General features: G+C 37.8%; 1 protein-coding gene across 1 annotated transcript in view; it reads left to right on the forward strand.

Moving 5' to 3' along the window:
- CCDC148 (coiled-coil domain containing 148) overlaps nucleotides 1–18,388 on the forward strand; it is a 61,595-nt gene extending 43,207 nt beyond the window's left edge. The window contains exons 11-14 of the mRNA XM_010563044.1: nucleotides 6,938–7,056; nucleotides 13,417–13,534; nucleotides 16,130–16,270; nucleotides 18,242–18,388. Coding sequence (XP_010561346.1) covers nucleotides 6,938–7,056; nucleotides 13,417–13,534; nucleotides 16,130–16,270; nucleotides 18,242–18,388 — 525 coding nt within the window. The remainder of the gene's footprint in view (nucleotides 1–6,937; nucleotides 7,057–13,416; nucleotides 13,535–16,129; nucleotides 16,271–18,241) is intronic.
- Nucleotides 18,389–19,386: the final 998 nt, after the last annotated feature.

Genomic DNA, 19,386 nt, shown 5'->3' on the forward strand with positions numbered 1-19,386 from the left:
AATCTTTAACTGATCTCACTACCTTGTATTCTTGTAAAGTATTAAGTATTAGTATAGAGATGAGCAAATGGTTAGTTGAGTTTTGCTACTGTCCATTTTAGCTGTAAAGCTGCCTGCTCTTACACACCAGTTATGTTACTTCATTATGTTTAAAAAAAAAAAAAAAAGGCATACACAAATAAGTGTATGTGACTATCTCTGTCACAAAAACATCAGTGCAGAGGCCCTACTGAATTTCTAACTCTTACAAATTTGTGCTTTTTAGCAGTGGCAAAGACTATGAAAGGTTCCAATGCTGCAGTTAAGTATGCTGCAATGCAGCAAATGAGCCTTACAGTATATTGTCTGCAGGATAGCGCACTGCACTTTGCAGCACAAGGACCTTAAAAGTGGGCCTGAAGCACAATGGTAATATTAACTGTTTCAGGATATCAGAATTCCATGTTACATTGTTCTAAGTACTGATGTGGTGACTACTTGGGAAATAACTTTGATGCCTAAGTCTAAACTTCAACTTAATAGAAAATCAGAAATCCACTATAGTGAATGTAATGCTTTTGGAAAATCAAGCTGTCACGTATTTATTTGCCTTGACCTTTTTATTTAAATGATATGGCAAAAGTCCAGGAGATTGTTTTATTAGCACTCTACCTCTTTTTCTGATTATTCGTTACACTGAAATCTGGTGTGCTTAGAGTCCAACTCACCTGTGGCATATTTGTTAAGACTGCATAATTATTTCTGGAAAAAATAAGTCAGAAAACGTCATAGATTCTTACTGCTTTGTCTTTCAAATGCTGATGAGTAAATAGTCTCTTTTATTCTTGTGGAACTACTCATGCTAATATGTTTGCAAGAAGCTGCGATCTAAAAGCGCTCTAAAAGCACTAAAAGCTGTGCTCGTACGCCAGTTAGAAGCAGAGTTAAGAACACAAGGCTAAACTGTTCCAAATAGAGTATTTTCATGATGCATATGAAGGCTTTAGTGACATCAGTATGTATCACACTACAGAAAGCTTGTGCAAAAAAAGGAAGAAAACAAAATCTTTATATAAGTTAACATGTTTTTTCTATAGATTTTGCCTTCTTGTCTTTATTTATCTGCCCCATTTCTGTGTAACTTATCTTATGGGGAGCAAATGTTTACTGGGTTAATTGGCTTATATTGTTGGTGAACTTTTCAGACATAAATCTCTATAAAAAGACACAGGAATTTTTCAAGATTATATGTATGTGCATTGTGTCACAAAACTTTATGGTTTTGGGGGGGGGGGGGTTGTTTTTTTTTGTTTTTGTTTTTTTCACACTGACATAAGTTTCCTGGTATTTGTTCTTGGTTGATATGTTGTTACTGTTCTTACATGCTGGATTTAAAGTTATAAAATAACAAATCAAGGCAGAACTTCTACATTTGGTGTCTGCACTCACCTTCTATGTAAGAGTTTTAAGGGTGAGACATGATGAAATTTTGACTGGTATGGATAATGTGTAAGTTGTTCTAGTTGGAGCGTGTGATTGTGAGATTTTTGTGGTTTCTCCACCAGCACTGGAAACAGAGGTAGAGAGAGGGGCAGCCCATATTTAATGACAGTTTGCTGCTTAGGTTATGAGAAACTTTGCTGCTGCATTTCTTTTTGTTACAGCTTGTTCTGCTTATTTGTCTTTACTCACACTGTGTTTGTAGTGGCAGGTGGCTCTGAAACCACAAGGAAGGAAGAGGCTTGGTGAGGCTGTGTTGACCTAACCACCAGCAATGTTCATTTTATGTGTAAATATTTTGGTTGTGCAAACTTTCTGCTTTTCTCTGGCCTATGTGTAATGTCTACATAGAACAGTCCTCTGCCTATGCACAGATGGAATAGCAGCTGTTTAAGGTCAATGATCATGTGTTTCATTTGAGTATATTACATCTTAGAACCTTAAAAAGGGCTGCTAACCTTATACTGCAGCTGCTTTTCTGGTGAATGTTCTGTGGCAGCAAGAATAATATCTAAAATAAATGCCCATACTCTACCTAGTTTGTAACCTAGGCAGGGTATGTCAAGTTCTTCCAAACCTGAGAATAGGTAAAATGACATTAAATCTTAAATACCAATGCTACATTTGCTCTATTAGACTGCTGATCAGTTTTTTCCCTGTATATTTAAATATGGAATTTCAGAAACTGGTCCCTAATTAGAGTTTATGAGAAAGCCTTCAGGCAATGTGGAATACAGAAAGATAATAATTGCAGAAGAGACAGTTTTGTTTCATAAATATAAGTATTCCAAACAATATTAAATAAAAGCATTCTAAGAAATACGGTTATAACTGTAATCCTTATTTTCATGTCCTTCATGTGTAAAAAATGGCCTATATAAAGAAATGATTGGCTTATAGGTTGGGAATTCTGAAATATAAACACTATTTGGAAGACCTGTTTTGTTCTGAATCATGATAGTTAAAAGTTTTTTCTGCACAATCACATAAAGAGAACGGTATTTTGACTGTCATTTCAACTGAAATCTCCAAAAGAGGCTTAAATTCGATACAGTTCAGTGGGTGATACAGAAGTTATTTTTATTGCCATTTTATGAAGCTTTTCCTATGTGAGATGATTCCATAAGTAAATTTCATTGTAAGAAATTACCTATGTTTTGGGAGGTAGGATAAGGTCCCAGACCTTCACAGGAACTTTATGCATTTAATTGTAAAATCAACAGATTATTGACCTATAATTTTAATTGCTTTGATAAATAATTTTATAATTAGCATTTTCTTAGATTATTAAAATTCTTAAGATTTTCTTAGGGTTTTGCATCTTTTTTCTAAAGCTTCTATTCTCTGTTTTCCCAGCTGTATTTTAAATTTTAGAAACATAATGCTGTTTTGTCAATGAATTACAAGTGACAGCATTGTCATATGCTTCTGTCATCATAAACAGTCTTTTCAAAAACTCAGTCTTGCTTTTCAAGGTAAACACTATCTTTGTTTTGCTGGAAGCAATAATTTTTAGTGAATTTTGTAGCTTTTCTCTTTCTATTTGTCATAGCAATTGCCAAGAAGTCTGTTAGGTCTAAGAAATTAAGGGGTTTCTCAGTCAGCCCTCAGGTGGTATGAAGCACCACGTCATTCTCTGGCTATTCCTTTGGTTTGTGATTTGGAAGTACATCAGGGTATGTCATTATTTCTGTGTCCCAGCTTGTCTTTCTCTTCTGGTACCTGCATGTGGAATGGAAGAAAAAAAAAAGTGGAAACGAAAGAGTGAGAAGTACAACAAAGAGAAATTGCAAGAGCGCTAACCCTTGTAGATCTACCATGCCATCCTAACTCTTCTTGTTGGGATAGCAGAATACTTAGTATAATGCAGAAAAGAGAATATACAATACCTGTTGGAGATGGCATGGAATATGGGTTGTATTATTGTGTGTTGTTGTTATTATTATGTATTAAACTGGAACAGGCAGGATAGGTCAGCTTAGCTTCAGTAAGGGCAAGAGGCTGCAAGATCAGAAAACGTGGGAGGTCTTATACTGAGGTGTGCTGCGGTTTTCCACAGGCAAAAGGATACAAGAAATGGCTGGAGCATCATGTTGCCAATAAGCATAATTGATACCTTTCATAGACTGAGTTGAGGAATTATGATCATATCCAGTCATCTTACATAGGTTGAACTGTTTTATATTGTTAACATAATAAGAAGGAGCGTAGTGCCCTGAATACATTTCTCTGTCTTTGAACTTATGTTCATACACAGGTTCCTATCTACAGATGTCTGAACCTTCCTGAAAATTAGTTGCTGAAATTAGGTAAACTGAAGGGCTTTTTGTCCTAATATATAATTTGTTTATTAGTGCTTATTAAAAAAACCTTAGTTGTGATTTTATGTGTCTTCTCCCTCTTTGTTTTTTTTCTATTCTGTATTAACAGTCATCATTTGCATACATTTTGTGTTGCTGTTAGTCTTCCAAAGAATGCATGGTTTTCACCAAGCCATGAGCTGAAGTTAGCCCTAGCGCTGAGTTTTGCAGTAAGCAGCTGAGGTCCCACGGGCAGTGGGGAGAAGGGCTGTGCTGGCATCGGCTGGTAGCCCACCCAGCCCTGCCTCTTGACTCCAGCAGTGGCTGTAACAATAGAGGAAACACACACGGTAATTTCCCTCCCTCCCTCCTGGCTACTTTCCCTGTCTCCAGCTGTTCCCTGATGTTGATGTGGTTTGTCAGTTTAGTAACCCCTCCCCAGGGGCTCTCTCTTTGGGCAGTTGCCCAGTCTTTCCTGAAACACGTGTGAACTTCCTGCATCCACCAGCAAGGAGCTCCACCAGCCTTCCACCCGCTGCATGGAGAGCCGTCTGTTCTCTTTGTTCCAAATCTGGCTCTTGCTAGTGTCAGCTGAAGCCTCCTGGTTCTCATGTTGGAGAGGCGGAATCGATCTCCATCCAGCCTCTTCGTGACACTCATGAATTTGTAGGCTTCTTATCAAATCCCCCATAAATTGTCACTTCATCTGAATAGCCCCATCCTGTTCCTTCAGTGCCTGTATGAAAACTCGTATGAACACAATGAACCTTTGATCATTACTGTTTCTCTTCTCTTTCCATATGAAAAGGTTCTTTTCACAGAGGGAGGGATCAGAACTGCATGTGGGACTATAAACATATTTTCTGTGTTTTCCTATTCTTTTTGTACCAAGTCCTGACACTAGACATGTTTAATTTGCCTTTCGACTGCTGCTGCACACTGAGCTGATGTGTCACAGGAGGGGTGGAGGAGCCCTCTTGGTCAGTGGCACTCAAATTTGGGATGTGGTGCTCATTCAGCCATGCTGGTCATGGCACTCTGTGCTTTCTGTTCCCCAGAGGATGGTTTCTTGGCGTTCGTGAAAGTTGCTGCGTGCCGTCATGAGCTTTAATATGGCCTGTGGTCACTGGTTCCTGAAAGCCTTGCTTGATGTCAGCCATGGGCCCTCATTTGCATGCAGCATCATCGGGAAATGTTGCTGTGGTGCTGTTGGATTGTGGAGCAAGATTTACAGGAGGATGTTCCCTGCATTTTGCTCTGCAAGCAGAATGGCTTTTTTCTGTTACAGGAGAGGAATTTGAAGTTCTGTGCCCCTGCCAGCTGTCTGAAGTGAGAGAGGCTTATCTCTGTGAAAGTGACAGGCAACAGCTTCTTGTAAATGTAGCTGAAAAATAAAAGGCTAGAGAGTTGTCTATACTGCAGTCACTGCTGACCTCGTACCACATTACAGATATTATACTTTATACCTTACTGATCACTTATTAGGAGCAGTACTGCTGGCAATCCAACTATGGCAGTTGGGACTTGGTGAAAACTAATAGTAGTAGTTATCTCAGAAGCAAAGAAAATGCATTTGTATTTCAGGGATGTCTTACCTAGATGGGAATGCTTTTATTGCTCCTGATCATACTGTGTGGATTAGATGACCTCCTGAGATCCCTACATAACCTGTGTTGTAGTGGCTTCAGCATTCGTGACCAGTACCTGGATGGACTCACCTAACGCTAGCTTAGGAATGCAGTGTTGGAGTCATGCTCCTGAATTTCAGTGTGATTCAGGTGTTCTTTAAAAGTATATTAAAAAAACATTCTGAAGTCAGCACTTCAAAGATGAGAAGGTGATTCTTGTTCCTGTGTCTAAGAAAACCTGCTCTATCAGCTTTCCAGGCTGGTTGGTGGCTTGTGAGGCTAGCTCCAGTCATCATTCAAAACTTTGGGAAGTGTACCACTGCAGCAGTTTTCTTCTTAAGGTAGCATTAAGGTATTGGTTGAGAGCTGGCTGAATGTGAGCTGGCAGGGTGCCCAGGTGGCCAAGGCAGCCAACAGCATCCTGGCCTGTATCATAAATAGTGTGGCCAGCAGGACTAGGGAAAGGATTGTTCCCCTGCACTCAGCACTGGTGAGGCTGCACCTCAAGTACTGTGTTCAGTTTTGGGCCCCTCGCTACAAGAAAGACAGTGAGTTGCTGGAGCGCATCCAGAGAAGGGCAACAAGGCTGGTGAAGGGTCTAAAGCACAAGTCTTACAAGGAGCAGTGGAGGGAGCTGGGGTTGTTTTAGCCTGGAGAAAAGGAGGCTGAGGGGAGACCTTATCGCTCCCTACAACTACCTGAAAGGAGGGTGTAGTCAGGTGGGTGCTGGTCTCTTCTATCAAGTAACTAGTGATAGGATAAGAGGAAATGGCCTCAAGTTGTGGCAGGGGAGGTTTAGGTTGCATATTAGGAAAAAATTTTTTACTGAGAGAATTGTCAAGCATTGGAACAGGCTGCCCAGGGAAGTGGTTGAGTCACCATCCCTGGAGGTGTTAAAAAGATGTGTCGATGTGGTGCTTAGGGATGTGGTTTAGTGGTGGACATGGCAGTGTTACGTTTATGATTGGACTCTGATTTTAAGGGTCTTTTCCAAGCTAAATGATTTTATGATTTGTAACGTATGTCTTGCCAAGGTGGGAATTAAAACCTTGCTGCAAATTCCACCACTTGTCTTTGAAGAACTGCCCTGGTTTAGGAACAGAATCCTGTAGAATTTATTCAAATGAAGAATTCAGAGTTTCACTTCAGCAATATTTACTTTAAATCCCAATTCCTTGTTTTGGATCCCAAACCCCTCATCTTTCCTAATAAGCTTCCCTGCTCAGGTTTCACCATCTTGCTTGAGGCCTTTCTTTCTCACTCAGCTTTGGAAAAACTTCATACTTACATGAAGACCACTCACATGTTCTTCCTGTTCCTCAGCAGGGTCTCCACCTCAGCCAAAATGAACTTGGCTGGTGTGGATCCAGCTGTTTCAGCTAAGCTATACTGTTCTAAAATACAAATTTTATTCTAAAAAGATCAAAATTGGATTTTCTTTAAGTTAATACTTTTCTTTCTTTATTTGTTCTCACTACCTTGGCTTGTGAATGATTGTTATTTTGTTTACTGTATTTGTTCAAACTCTAGGTGAAAAAGTACTGGGCTGAGAAACAGCTCAAGTGGCAAGAACAGGAAGAGAAAGATCTACAACGCCTGGAGGAATTAAGAAAATTAATGGCTGAACAAGCAGTTAAAGACAAAGAAAGGTAAAAGAAATTAAAAGTGATGATACCTACAGTATCAATAAGAACTTCTTATAATCTAATATGCTTTGATATCCCAACTTTCTAAATTAGAATAAATTGAGATAAGTAATTTTTTTTTATTCCTGTTGGCAGTTACACCCAGGTTGCATCATGATTGTATCCTGGATGCAATTTATTTGTTAGTTTGAATTTACCTTTGTAAGCGCTAAACTCTTGTAATCATGATAGAGTACACACATTAAAACTAGCCCCCTTTGTTATTTTTTTTTTTTTTTTTTTAGTTGTAGCTGGATAATAGGACCTTCTACATTCCCGCTTTGCAAAATTATTTATAATCAGGTTTGGTTTGTTTGAGAGACAAGCTAGAGGAGCACATTAAGCATTTAACAGCCTCAAAGATATTTATTATTCTTTTAGAGGGTCTTAAACTGTGCATCTAGTTGTAGACGCTCTTCACCTGTTTGATGTAATTTAGGACATCAGCCTGTTAATATTTGAATGCTTGCCAAGTCTTTGTTACAGAATATGGCCTTTAATGACCTGTTGAAGAAATACTTGATTTCATAGAGGAATTCCTCTGTCACAGAGGACCATAAAAAACCCAACTGTATGTAGTCTGGTTATAATTGCTCTCAAATCACAGGCTTACTTTTTTTTACATAGAGGGAGCCACCAAATTGCATGGAACAGGAATGTAATTAAAGTAGGGTTAACGTACCATTGGCATTAGAATATTAAACTCATCTTAAACATTCTGTGGGAAATACCACTTCCATCTTATTTTGTTACAATACCTCGCTTACAGCTAAATTTAAATGTCTGTATCCTTATGCTACAAATATTTCTATGCCTTTCCTTAAACATACCTGCAATAATTTTAGCTCTTAGCAAAAGAAACACACATACTTGAATTACTGAGTTTTCAGTAGAACTGATCAGGAAAAAATTACTTTTCTTTAAACCTGGGTACTGCACTATGCCATACAGTTGGGGAGTGTTCTTTTCTTATGCTAATAAATGTTGCAGAATAAAATATAAGGAAATGGCACAGTTCATTGAGGAATGCAGGAAGGAAATAATCACACCTTTGGGCTATTATGAATCCAAAGTCAGTAAATGCTTAGCATTATGTTTCCCAGAACTGGCGTACTGTACAAAATAAAACAGTTTAAAGAAAAATGCATACTGTTTGTCAAGATTAATAAGTCTTTGAAATTGCTTAATGCTTTTCATCTTCAAAGCCTTCAGGAACATTAATCAAAGAAGGGCAGAGAGATGTTACTGTTATTAGATAATGTAGTGCTACAAGTATGGTATAATGCATTTTAAAATATGTATTGTACTGAACTAAGGTAGGCACACTGGCATAATGATTTCACAGTGCAGAACTGCAGTCCTGTAGAAACTAGTAGTGTTCTTACATTTTACCTGTTGCAGCACATAAATTGGTTTTGAGTCTTTGCAGAGCTGATCATGAAAGATGGCACAGGCCAGTACCACAGTTCTGATCTGACACATTTTCAGGCTTTTTTGGGAAAGGAAAAGATTTTTGGATTGTGAGCTGACTGACTATTCAAGTATAAGATATGGCCTGGATAGTGCATAGAGTTTCTAATAGGTACAATAAGATATTAAAAAATTATCTGCTGTTACCCCGAATTGCTTTTAAAATTAATCTAAAATTAAGTAATCGGGTTTATAAAAAGGAAAATTATTATCACAGAGTCGCTGTGGTATTCTGTTTATTCAGGTCTCACTTTGGCTATTCAACATCTTGAAATTACAGAGTTATGACCAGGTCAAAAAAAGGATTAAAGGCACCTGAAACTGGATGTAGAATTTCAAGTGACTAAGTCCAAGTTTGTTTTCTACAACTCCTCTGCTTAGTGACTGACAGTGGAGACATTTAACTGATGGGACATTTCATTTTTTGGCCTGCAAGTTCCTAGGTAGCTGAAGTTTTATGTTGCATGCATGTCTTAAAACTGTTGTCTTCAGAGCATCTGGCCACCCAGCACTTGCCTAAACTGCGGTGGGTTTAAGTTTATGTAAGTTCCCATAGGTGTTGATCAAGTAAAAGATGGCAAGAGTAGAGAGTTCAACACAAAATCCTAACACGCAATGCTATCTGCATTCAGAAACATGGGAGAAGGGAAAAGGATTGTGCTATGATTTCTGCTCCGAGCCCAGTATCTATTCTGTATTAATTTATTTATCCAACAGTCATTTCATTCAAAATTTGTAAAACGCCATTTAAAAAAATCACAGGGGCTAGGGTAAGAACCTAGGTGTGCCAAGATCCTGTCAAATTCCACAAGTAGGCAAAAACCATACTCCTTTTTTGTTTTCTTCTACTCCCATTCATTTTGTATTGTTTGCTGATAGTGGTCCAGCTATTAAAACAGGGGTGGAGGTGCCCTTACCTAGACTATTGTATATTCTCACTGGTTGTGATGCTTGCTGATAATGCAGAAAATGCAGATTTGAACTCCTTCAGGCTAAGACCCTGAGACTAAAACAGTCTGGACAAGAGCTCTGATGACTGGTGTGTATCATAAAAGGTCTGGGCTGGCCACATTTAAAAAGGAAAGCAGAGAGTTCTGATCCTTTTTTTAATAAAAGTTAAAGGTTTGGTAGATGACAGGTCCAGAGAGAAATGCTTCATAAACACAGCAGGTACTAGATAAATGGTGTGCATTCTCCTTACTGGCATTCAGCAGGACTTAACCCCATCAAGCTGGGGTAACTGGTGGGACTACTTCAGGGCTAAGAAGTTACTGTTGGCAAGATACAGTTGCACGTGGCCCATTGAAAGTAGAGATGTAAGCGTGGATGTACATGTACTGCAGGTGGTCCTTTATACGTGCATAGGATCACACATTCAGCTGTTCTAAATGTCGTAAGTTAGGTCTACATGCCTATGTCTTCAGGACACTGAATTATAAGCTCTCTTTTAATGTGGTATCGAGAACTACAAACTGCATTTAGGTCTTATTGTACTTCAAGAATTAGCATCCAAAAGGGCAGATGTTTGTTGCTAACAGTCCATTTCTCCCTTTTCTAATCTACGCAGTGAATTTCGTTCAGGTTCTCTATTGGGTCCCTTCGGTATGGAATGGATTGAATATACGTAAAATATTTTAAAAGAACATCCCCCCCCAAAGCAATAGATTTTGCATTAATGTTGCAGAGTGAGAATTAAATTGGCATGAAATTGTGCAAATATTTTCACTCATTATCTATGAGAAATAGATTGGCACAGTCCTGTTCTCCAGTGAGGCAGTGAGTGGGAAACATTTGCAAGCATCCTAACCCAGCACCTGTACTGCTGCCAGTCCTGGCCCTGAATTCAAAGGGCAGGGGCAGGAGAGTCGGAAGGAAAGGATTGCTTTTTGCAAGAGTTTTATCTGACTAACCATCAGAAACAAAGCAATGGCAGCAGTTTGCCACACAGCTCTGTTTATCACATGTCGGGGGTGAAGGTGCTTATATATTGCATCTCTCCTTTCCCTTGTGCTCTTTGCAGCAGTCCCTTGCTGGGGATGCATGCAGATAGCCTTTCATCTCGCCCTTCTTGCCCCACCTCAAGGTTTTCCCCTTCCTGAAGCACAACTCTCACCAACTCCCCCGAAACCCTCCCACTCTCCCCAGTCGGTGCTCCGCGTTGAAGGGACGCAGAACAGAAAGAATCCAGAAAAACTGTGGACAAATAATTGGGTATGAAAGCCATTCATAAAGCCAGGCAAATGAGACGGCTGTTGGTGGAGTCCGTGTTCACAGCAGCTTTGCTTCGAGCTTGTGCTGTTACATTTAAGAATGTCTTTAGAGCTGAGGGCTGGGTTAGGCTCTGCACCTTGACATAGCCACAGCACTTTGCAGTTGCAGCGTAAATTAGCAAAGGATCTGGCCGGTCAGTTTTGTCATGAGAACTGGTGACTACTTCTGAAATGTTCAAATTAGTGTGTAAAACACTTTCTATTCCAGCTGCCTCATGCCTTGGTGACATTGTGCATCGATTCAGCCTATCACAGGTGGGAACAGAAGCAGACCTTCTTAGCCACAAAGATAATGCTTTCTACTGTTGCTACTGAGATTTATTCAACTGATAGCAGTGAACAGGATAAATTGTGATATAGGGCAAAAAAACTATATTATAACCCATTTTTTTTAAAGTTTTGCTAAGGCTTTCATAATAAACATAGTAGTTCATTATTTCCTATAAATATTTATGAGACAGTGTCTGAAAGCAGAGTTTTAATGAAATTATGCTTATCAAAAATTACATAAGTGTGTACCCACAATACTTCAAAAAGGTAGCTTTACTGAAACTAATCAGCTAAACTCATTTTTCAGCTGGCGATTTATTAAAATCGTTACTTACTGTGGTACTTAAAGTCAAAATTGAATATTAAGACATTTTAATTTTAAGCTTTTCTATAAAATTAAGTTTGCTTTGAAGAAATAGTAGCTAAAATATTACTAAGTATAATGGAGTGAAAGAGAATTAACAACTTTATTTGGAAGTGGACATTGTGAAATCAAAGCTCAAGTAAACATTTAAAGCCAAGTATAAAAAGTATTGGAAGAATGTTCCAAATTAGGAACACAATGTACGGTTGAGTATGTATTTTCAAGGTTCTCTGCCTTCCCTGAGTGTAGATTTCATAGCTCTGCCATTGCTCTCTGACACTGAAACTTAATCTTTGTTAATACTGGCCTTGGTCTCTCCAGCATGAGCAAGATGATGATCTCCTTAGGATAACATAGTCATGAAAACATGAACCTTCTTCTTAGGAGCAACAAATGCTGCATCAAGATGCCAAGTCCTTGCTCTGCCCTGCTCTGCCTGTCAGTTACTTTGGCAATCAATTGCAATCACTTACACCTATTCAAACTGGGCACGGAAATGCCATAAATTGTTGCCATTTAGCAATGCTTTCCAGTCCTATGTATGTGAAAACTTCTGCAGTATAGACAAAGTATTTGAAATTAGACCTGGATGAGTGCGCCTCAGTTCTCCTCCTTGGTAATTTACGGAAGTTTCCAGGGTACTGAATTTCATATTTGGTAACACTGGAGTATTTTAGAACATGTATCATAGTAGTCAGCTAAAGCAGAGTGAAAAGTTTTCAATATAATTTTTGTCATTTTTCAGAAAAATATGACTATCTGCTTTTTATTAAATTTTCTTCATATAAAAAGAAGATTAGACTTTCTCCCTGGAACAAAATTACCTCTGAAGATTACCACTGTAAGCATTCATCTGCCTAAACTGCAATGGCTACAGTAAGAAACTGAAAGCCTGTCTGGGGCATTCTCAGGCAGCTTTGTACCACTCTCTAGGAACAAATTTTTTTATCCTGATAATTGTTACTGGATTATTGATGCAGTGGTCTTTTCCAGTTACCAACATAACTGTGCATTTAATTCTGATTTTTGCAGTTTATAGCACAAGTTGTATAGTCCTTTGAGCTTACTAAGATTTCAAGAGTAAGAAAATAAAAATACATGTTTTATTAGTTGTTGTAGTTGAAGCAGCTCTCTCTTCTCCATTTCTCTAAAGGCAAGTTAAAATTTGAAGGGCAAAAGAAGGGTAATTCTCTGAATGCAAAACATGGCAATGGCAACTCCTCTGTAAGGACTAAAAGTGACATACCAAAGAATACCCTGCGGCTTCATAAAAAACAGAGTTTGGCAGTAGACTGAGGGTTATTAGGAAATACGGTCATGGTAGTACTATCGGGGCTATAAAAACCTATTGTGAAAAGTTGACCAAAAATAATGCTATAGGTAAAGTTTCAGGATTATTTGCACTAGCCTCCTTTTTTTTCCTTTTGAAGAAGGATGTAATTCTCAAGTTTTCTTGCTTCTTCCAGTAACAAGATTGGGAGAGATGTGTTTCTTTTAATGGAAAGAGTTATGGGAGAGAGTTCTTCTGCCACACACAGATGTCAGAGAACATTTCTTCTTGGCAAAGAAAATGGGGGGGAAAAAGAGCAACAGGGCTATATAAAGTATGCTAGAGAAAATCTGCTTTCTAGAAGTTAAATCTGAAGGGTTAGCCAAGTTACTTAAAACAAACCAACCAACCAAAAAAACAAACCCCCAAAACAAATCAAAAAGTACACCTCCCCAAACCCCCTTTCCCCCGAAACCCCAAACCAAAAAACTCCAACAAAAATAACATATTCAAATGAAAAAGCATTTTTTGCATTTTTCAGGTGTTTTGATGAACCACTGTATTATTATCAGACAGATATAGAAAACATCAGACTAGTTTTCAAACTGAAATATCATAACAGAAATTTAAAATTACACTTGACCAATGTTTTTTCCATTCGTATGTATGCTGTTTTGCAGGGTAAAGTTTAGACAAGCATTACTAGAAAAACGGTTGCTGGAGAAAAAGCACCTGGCCCTTAAAGAAGCACATGAAGAAAAGGAAAAAGAGAAATGCCTTGAAGCACTCCGGCAACAGGTGGTTTTATTTCCTGTATATAGTATTTTCATATACAGTGATGATACAAACACATACTGTCATATTACATGAAAGATAAAAAGAACAATCTATCAAAAGCAACTAAATGAAGAAGTTAAAATGCACTTTTGGTCTGACTTTAACAGTAATTCTGTCATGTTATAAATCCTATGTGCTTTGTAACTGACAGCAGGAGCATCATGATGTTAAATTGCACTGTAGAAGCTGTTGATATCTGAAAATAGATATTATTTTTTCTGGGTTGGATGTGATTTCTCTTTTTCTTTTATTTTGGGGGTTTTTTTTAATAATCTTAAGTCTGCCTTGAGTCTTAGGCAAGATTTATGAGTAATTTAAATTCTTTTTAAATTCTGAAAACTTACAGGCCTTGGATGACTTTTCTTTAGAGAGATATTTAACTCTCTGTGAAACTTTTGCACGGTCTTTTAAAAAGGGTATCCCAGAAAATGCTTGCTAATCTTTGTCGTAGTAAATGTAGTGTTATTGGTTTTTCCTACTGCTGACATTTGAAGGAGTAATTTTACCTTCATTTATATTTTTTTACCTAATCTCCTTGGTTTTTCCTCCAAAGATTAAAAGGAAAAAACTGGAGTTCACATTCTTTACAGTCCAGGTACTGCAGCCTAAATGTGCAGCCAAAGGAAAATAAAGGAGGGAGAAAAGGTGTTCTTCAAACCCTTTGATTTCGGATAATTTAAACAGCACTAATGCAGCAGCTTTCTCCCTGGGACTACCCATGGTTAAAAATACGGTACTTGATGCAGCCTTGACCTCACCTTCAGCACATCCTTTGGCTTCAGGATTAACCAACCAAGTACAGTGTGCATGCCAGTGAAATTCTTCCTCAGTCCCTCGTGGACTGTTTGTGGCCTTATAAGTGCTTTCACTTCAGCATTTGGGTGTACAAAGTCAAGAAGAAAGAAAAATATAACAGAGGTCATCTTCTGTGGGAGAGCTGAGCATAACAGGAATAAATAAACCTAAGGGATCATTGGTCTGTTATTTTAGTCATTTTTTAAACTGTTGAACTTGGGCTCATTTCTAGTCAATAATGCTTTATTTTTAGTAATCTGATTCAATTAAATATTTTGCAGTATTAACAGTGTTATTTTAGGTTGTCAATGCATTTTTAATAACTCTATTATGTCTTTTCTAAGATACTGGTTGAATTGCATTGTCTTTTGTGTCAGATTTTACAAAAGGCTGGTTGAGAGTCATGATCTGTTGATCTCTTCTGACTGACCCAATTGTCTTACCGGAGTAGAAAATGCTTCTAGAATGGCCTTTGACCAGGATGGTAGAGTTCCCACTTCCTTACATTTTTCTAACCTTTTATTCTCTGTGTTTCATACTAATGAAATAGTGCTTCATAAAATATGCCCCTTGGTTGTATGTGGGGAAAAAAAAAGATCTTTACTAAAGTCATCCAGTCTGTATATTTTGACAGCCTGTAAATACAAAGATGACATTTTATTAGAGACGGAAAAAATAGAATGATCGTACACAATTTTAAATTTTTTTTCTCGTTTTAGCCATTCAGAATGTATCCTGACTTTGATTATTTTGCTTATGCATTTTTCTGTATTTTCCAAAGTAGTATTAGCCTATATCTGAATATTTTAACACAAAGAAAATAAGCAATGAAAAAAGTTTGACTCTTGCACAATATATTGTCTGATAGAATCTTTGATACTGCTCTAGCCACAGGAAATTAAACAGTTAAAACAGACGCACTTAAGAAAAAAACCAAAGAATTATGTTACTTGTGGCATATCACTCAGTGTCATTGCCCATGACTCTGTAAAAATTGTTAACTACCCAACACCTTCGTTTCCATCAGAAGAAAAAGAAGAAAGTTTGGACTTCCAGGAATTGTGGGTATTGCTAAATTATGAGTCTGCTGGTTCCTTTTTGTTACTGGTTTCGAACGTCAGAGCTCATGTCGATCTCTGCTAGAGAGCCGAGGATGCTACTGTTTCTCTCTTATAGCATCCTTGCTGAGCTGAGGCCTCCTTCGCAGCCAGGACCACATGCCACTGTTACGGTGCAGAGATCAGTAGTGCACATATTCGGGAAGTGCTGTTTTCTGGTAGCCTAAAGCTTAGTGTAAGCTTATTTCCTACCAGGGGTATGATGAGGTAGCAACATAAGCTTTCTCTCTTCATAGAAATGCTGCCCAGCTTTCGAGTTTGTTTTCAAGGACTGACAATTAGAATTCACAATATGCAGGTGGTTCTGTGTTAAGCCTGCCCCCACATAGCAGGCAATTCTCCACTTTTTGCAGCAGTTCTGGGCATGCACAGTGCTGCATTAAGTCCAGCCAATTAAACTGTCTCTTTTGCAAAACAGAAGAAAAATCTCCGTGATTATTATTCTCTGTCAAAGTGGTTTTACTCTGGATTCAAGTTTTAAGCTTTACAAATTCTATATATGGATACAAAGTTAAGACAACTATTGAAATTTTTAAACCAGGTAAATGATTGTGTTCTCAAAGGATGTGTTATTGATAATAACCTTTTCTCACTTTAGACTACATAGATAGAGTAATTGTTATTTTCATATCATGTATTTTAGGTTGCCGTTGTTGCAACATTAGATCCAGCTAGAGTAGTGGCTGATACGGTGGCATCTAAAGCTCGGATGGGCATTGGAACCAAAGAAGAGTTTGATCTTCAGAAGCCACTGTTTAAGTTGCATACATACAGTGAACAGCAGGTAATTGTCTGTAATCATACCATATAGTTTATTGTATGCACCTGTATCTTAATAGTGATATATGATAGTAATATTAATAATATATCCTAAATAGCAATATTAACAGTAGAGTATAGAATATAATGTGTGTTAAAAAAAAAAAAAGGTATTAGGAGTAATAGGTGGGGTAATCTCTCTGACCCAATGTAGGTGCTGGAGGAGCACGACAAGAGTGGACCACGAAGGTCCATTCAGGTCCAGCATAGGACTCCGGGCTCTCCCTGAACAGCATCTCCCATTGGCACCACTGGAGAGAGGATACTGAGCTAAATGGACCACTGGGCAGTTCCTGTGTTTGCTAGGAATTTTGATGGATCTGTTTGCTATTTTTTAATTTCAAAACTCACTGCTTTTGCATTTTTATGCATTTATTTAAAAGAGTGCCTCCTTTTCACCTGCTCCAGTTAGTGTTGTCCTAAGTATCTGAAGTGACTTGACTTAGCATAAAAGTTCTACTGACTGTATATAAAAGAGCTATGTCACAGGTAACTTCATTATGGGGTATTCTTTTTTTTTGGAAGATTATACACAGCACAAATCTATTCATAAGCTGAAAATTAGTATCTTGACCATCTTTACACTATTGCTGGATTTAAGATCAGTTGGGATATGATATGCAAGGGCTAAAGGAGAAGAAACCAGTGAGGTGTAAATGAAGCAGGAAACTGAAGTAAAACTCCTGTTTTCAGGTCACTCAGATTGCTAAGGACAGTGCTAGCTCAATTTCAAATGGAATTAAGCAACATAGGGGAGGATTTTTTTGATTCCCTTGCTGTTCCCCATCTGCTCAGTCTATGCATTTGAAATTATTCCCGCTCTGGAATTTGGAAATTATGTTTGCAGAAAGGAAAGTGCTATGATATAATTCTATGGCATAAAAGCTTTCTTCTAGCACTGAATAAGCTGAAGTTTAATGATGTCTATAACTAAGCTTGTCCAGCACTTCCCATTTTAAGACATTTTAAAGCTTCTCAGTTTGGTAAAGATGTGGTACAAGAGGTATAGTTTTTGTTTGGCTATTAAAATTTACCCAAATCTGACTGATGTACGAGGTTCTGAAAAGCCTTAGCTTTAAAAATGCTCTGAACATGTGTATTTGGGATTGATACCTAAATTCTCAGAATATTTGTCCTGTTTCAACTCCAAACGGGTTTTGGTACTGCTCAGACTGCAATATGTGATTCCTGCCAAGTGTGTTAGCGTGCTCCATCCCAGAGCTGCAGTGGTTATGGGTAATGTGCCCCAGTGTTGGTCTTCCCAGCAGCTCTGGGTGCTGTGGCAGGTGATGCTAGAACTGAAGGCAATGTGATGTTCTCTTGTACTTTCAGTGCTTCCCCACTGTAGCCATTGGAAGAAGGATTTGAAGGAGGCTTACAAATTTTGTCAAATAACCTTTTGACAAATTTTAGAAGTAATTTCCCTAGGCATTAGTTGTTGTTTTGTAAAATTAAAGTGGTACTGCCATGTAGTCACAAGGCAATGCTGTGAGAAAAATCATAAATGTGTTTGAAGCATTCAGATTCCATAGAAACAAACAGGAAGGGATTAAAAGTCTTGTGGTGAAAGCAGGGCAGTATTGATAGGGGAAACGTTAGGGAAGTCAGCAACTCTTCAGTGAGTAGGCTGGATTACAAGTCACTCAGTTTCTCATCTACCCTTTGAGTTTTGCTGAGGAATGACAGCCAGAGCTCTTTGTTAAAATAGTTTGTGATCATTAGTATTAAAAAGGATCATATCAAGATATGTGCAGTGAGATAAGGCTTGTTCACTATGGAGTTTCTCTGCTTTTGAAGGCTTTATATTATGACTGTAATTTTCTGACTGTCTTTTAAAACTTTTTAAATATATACATCCACAGACAACCTGTAAGATACACTGTGTGTATGAGGAAAGTATTGTTTTGTTTATCATTGCTGTGGTTTATTTTAACAGATCATTTCTGACCCTAGACTTCGTGTTGAGCTAGCTCTTCGAGAAGCTGGACTTCATAAAACACTTTATGCAAAAGAGATTTTACCAAAAATTCCCCCACTGAAGCTTCCAAGAAGAGATATGGAATCTACAGCTTTTAAAATGTAGAGCACCTCTCATATCAGGAGTAGAGAAGCTTCAGGGGTATCGTCTGGCCTATAATGTGAAATCTTTAAATAAATTCCCTTAGGCTGTGTCATAGAACTACTTAGCTCTCAGTGTATGCAGTCATTCAAAAAAACAATGTGCCTTTCTCATGCAGTGCTACACCATTTTACACTTGCCTTGGTGAAGGTTTTATAGAGGTTTGGTGGGTTTAGGCTGTTGTAGTATAATTTCCCATGTCCCTTTCTACTGGGAGATAGGACACCTGTGCATGAAAGTCTCCTACAGACATTACAGGCCAATCTGATATCTAGCATCTTGAGTAGAAACTCTGTTTTTTAATTGGCAGCATAAATCCAAAACAGCTTTGCAGAACAGTCACTTTAGATTATATTATGATGCATGAATACATCCCACAACTTTCATTCCAGGTTTCTTGAGAATTTGATTCTTTTAATTATAAAATCTTCATTATCATGAATGTTTCTATTATTCCTTGATTATTATAAGAAGAAACTTAACCTTTGTCTATATTTAGAAACCAATTTGCTACATCATATTTACTGCAAACCAGTCTGCAATTTCATATTGCAGATTAGTCTTTCAGTATAAATTATAAATTAGAAATAACGTGTCAGATCTGGGATCTTTATTTTGGAGCTGAAACTACTGACTATGATTGTATTAAATGAAAGGGAAATTGATGTCACTTCATTTTGTAACTCATTATGTTTTCAAGCCTTACATAAGGTAAGTGTAAAATGTATGTAAACAAATTACAATTAGCAGTTTAACCAAAAATTTCTAAGGATGATGAGTATCAGAAAGATTTGAACATCCATAGTTGTTTATCTAGATAACTATAGTAACTTCATTAATGTAGTATTGTAATGCCTTATAGGTGTTAAGGGATCACATACTTACAATGCCTTGTGAAACAGACAGTAATTCTTCACTGTCGAAATGAGAAATTGGGGACCAGGGGGCCCTGTCTGTGTCCT

The sequence above is a fragment of the Haliaeetus leucocephalus genome, unplaced genomic scaffold (genome assembly GCF_000737465.1).
Source record: "Haliaeetus leucocephalus isolate CR32 unplaced genomic scaffold, Haliaeetus_leucocephalus-4.0 Scaffold163, whole genome shotgun sequence".
Classification (NCBI taxonomy): Eukaryota; Metazoa; Chordata; class Aves; order Accipitriformes; family Accipitridae; genus Haliaeetus; species Haliaeetus leucocephalus.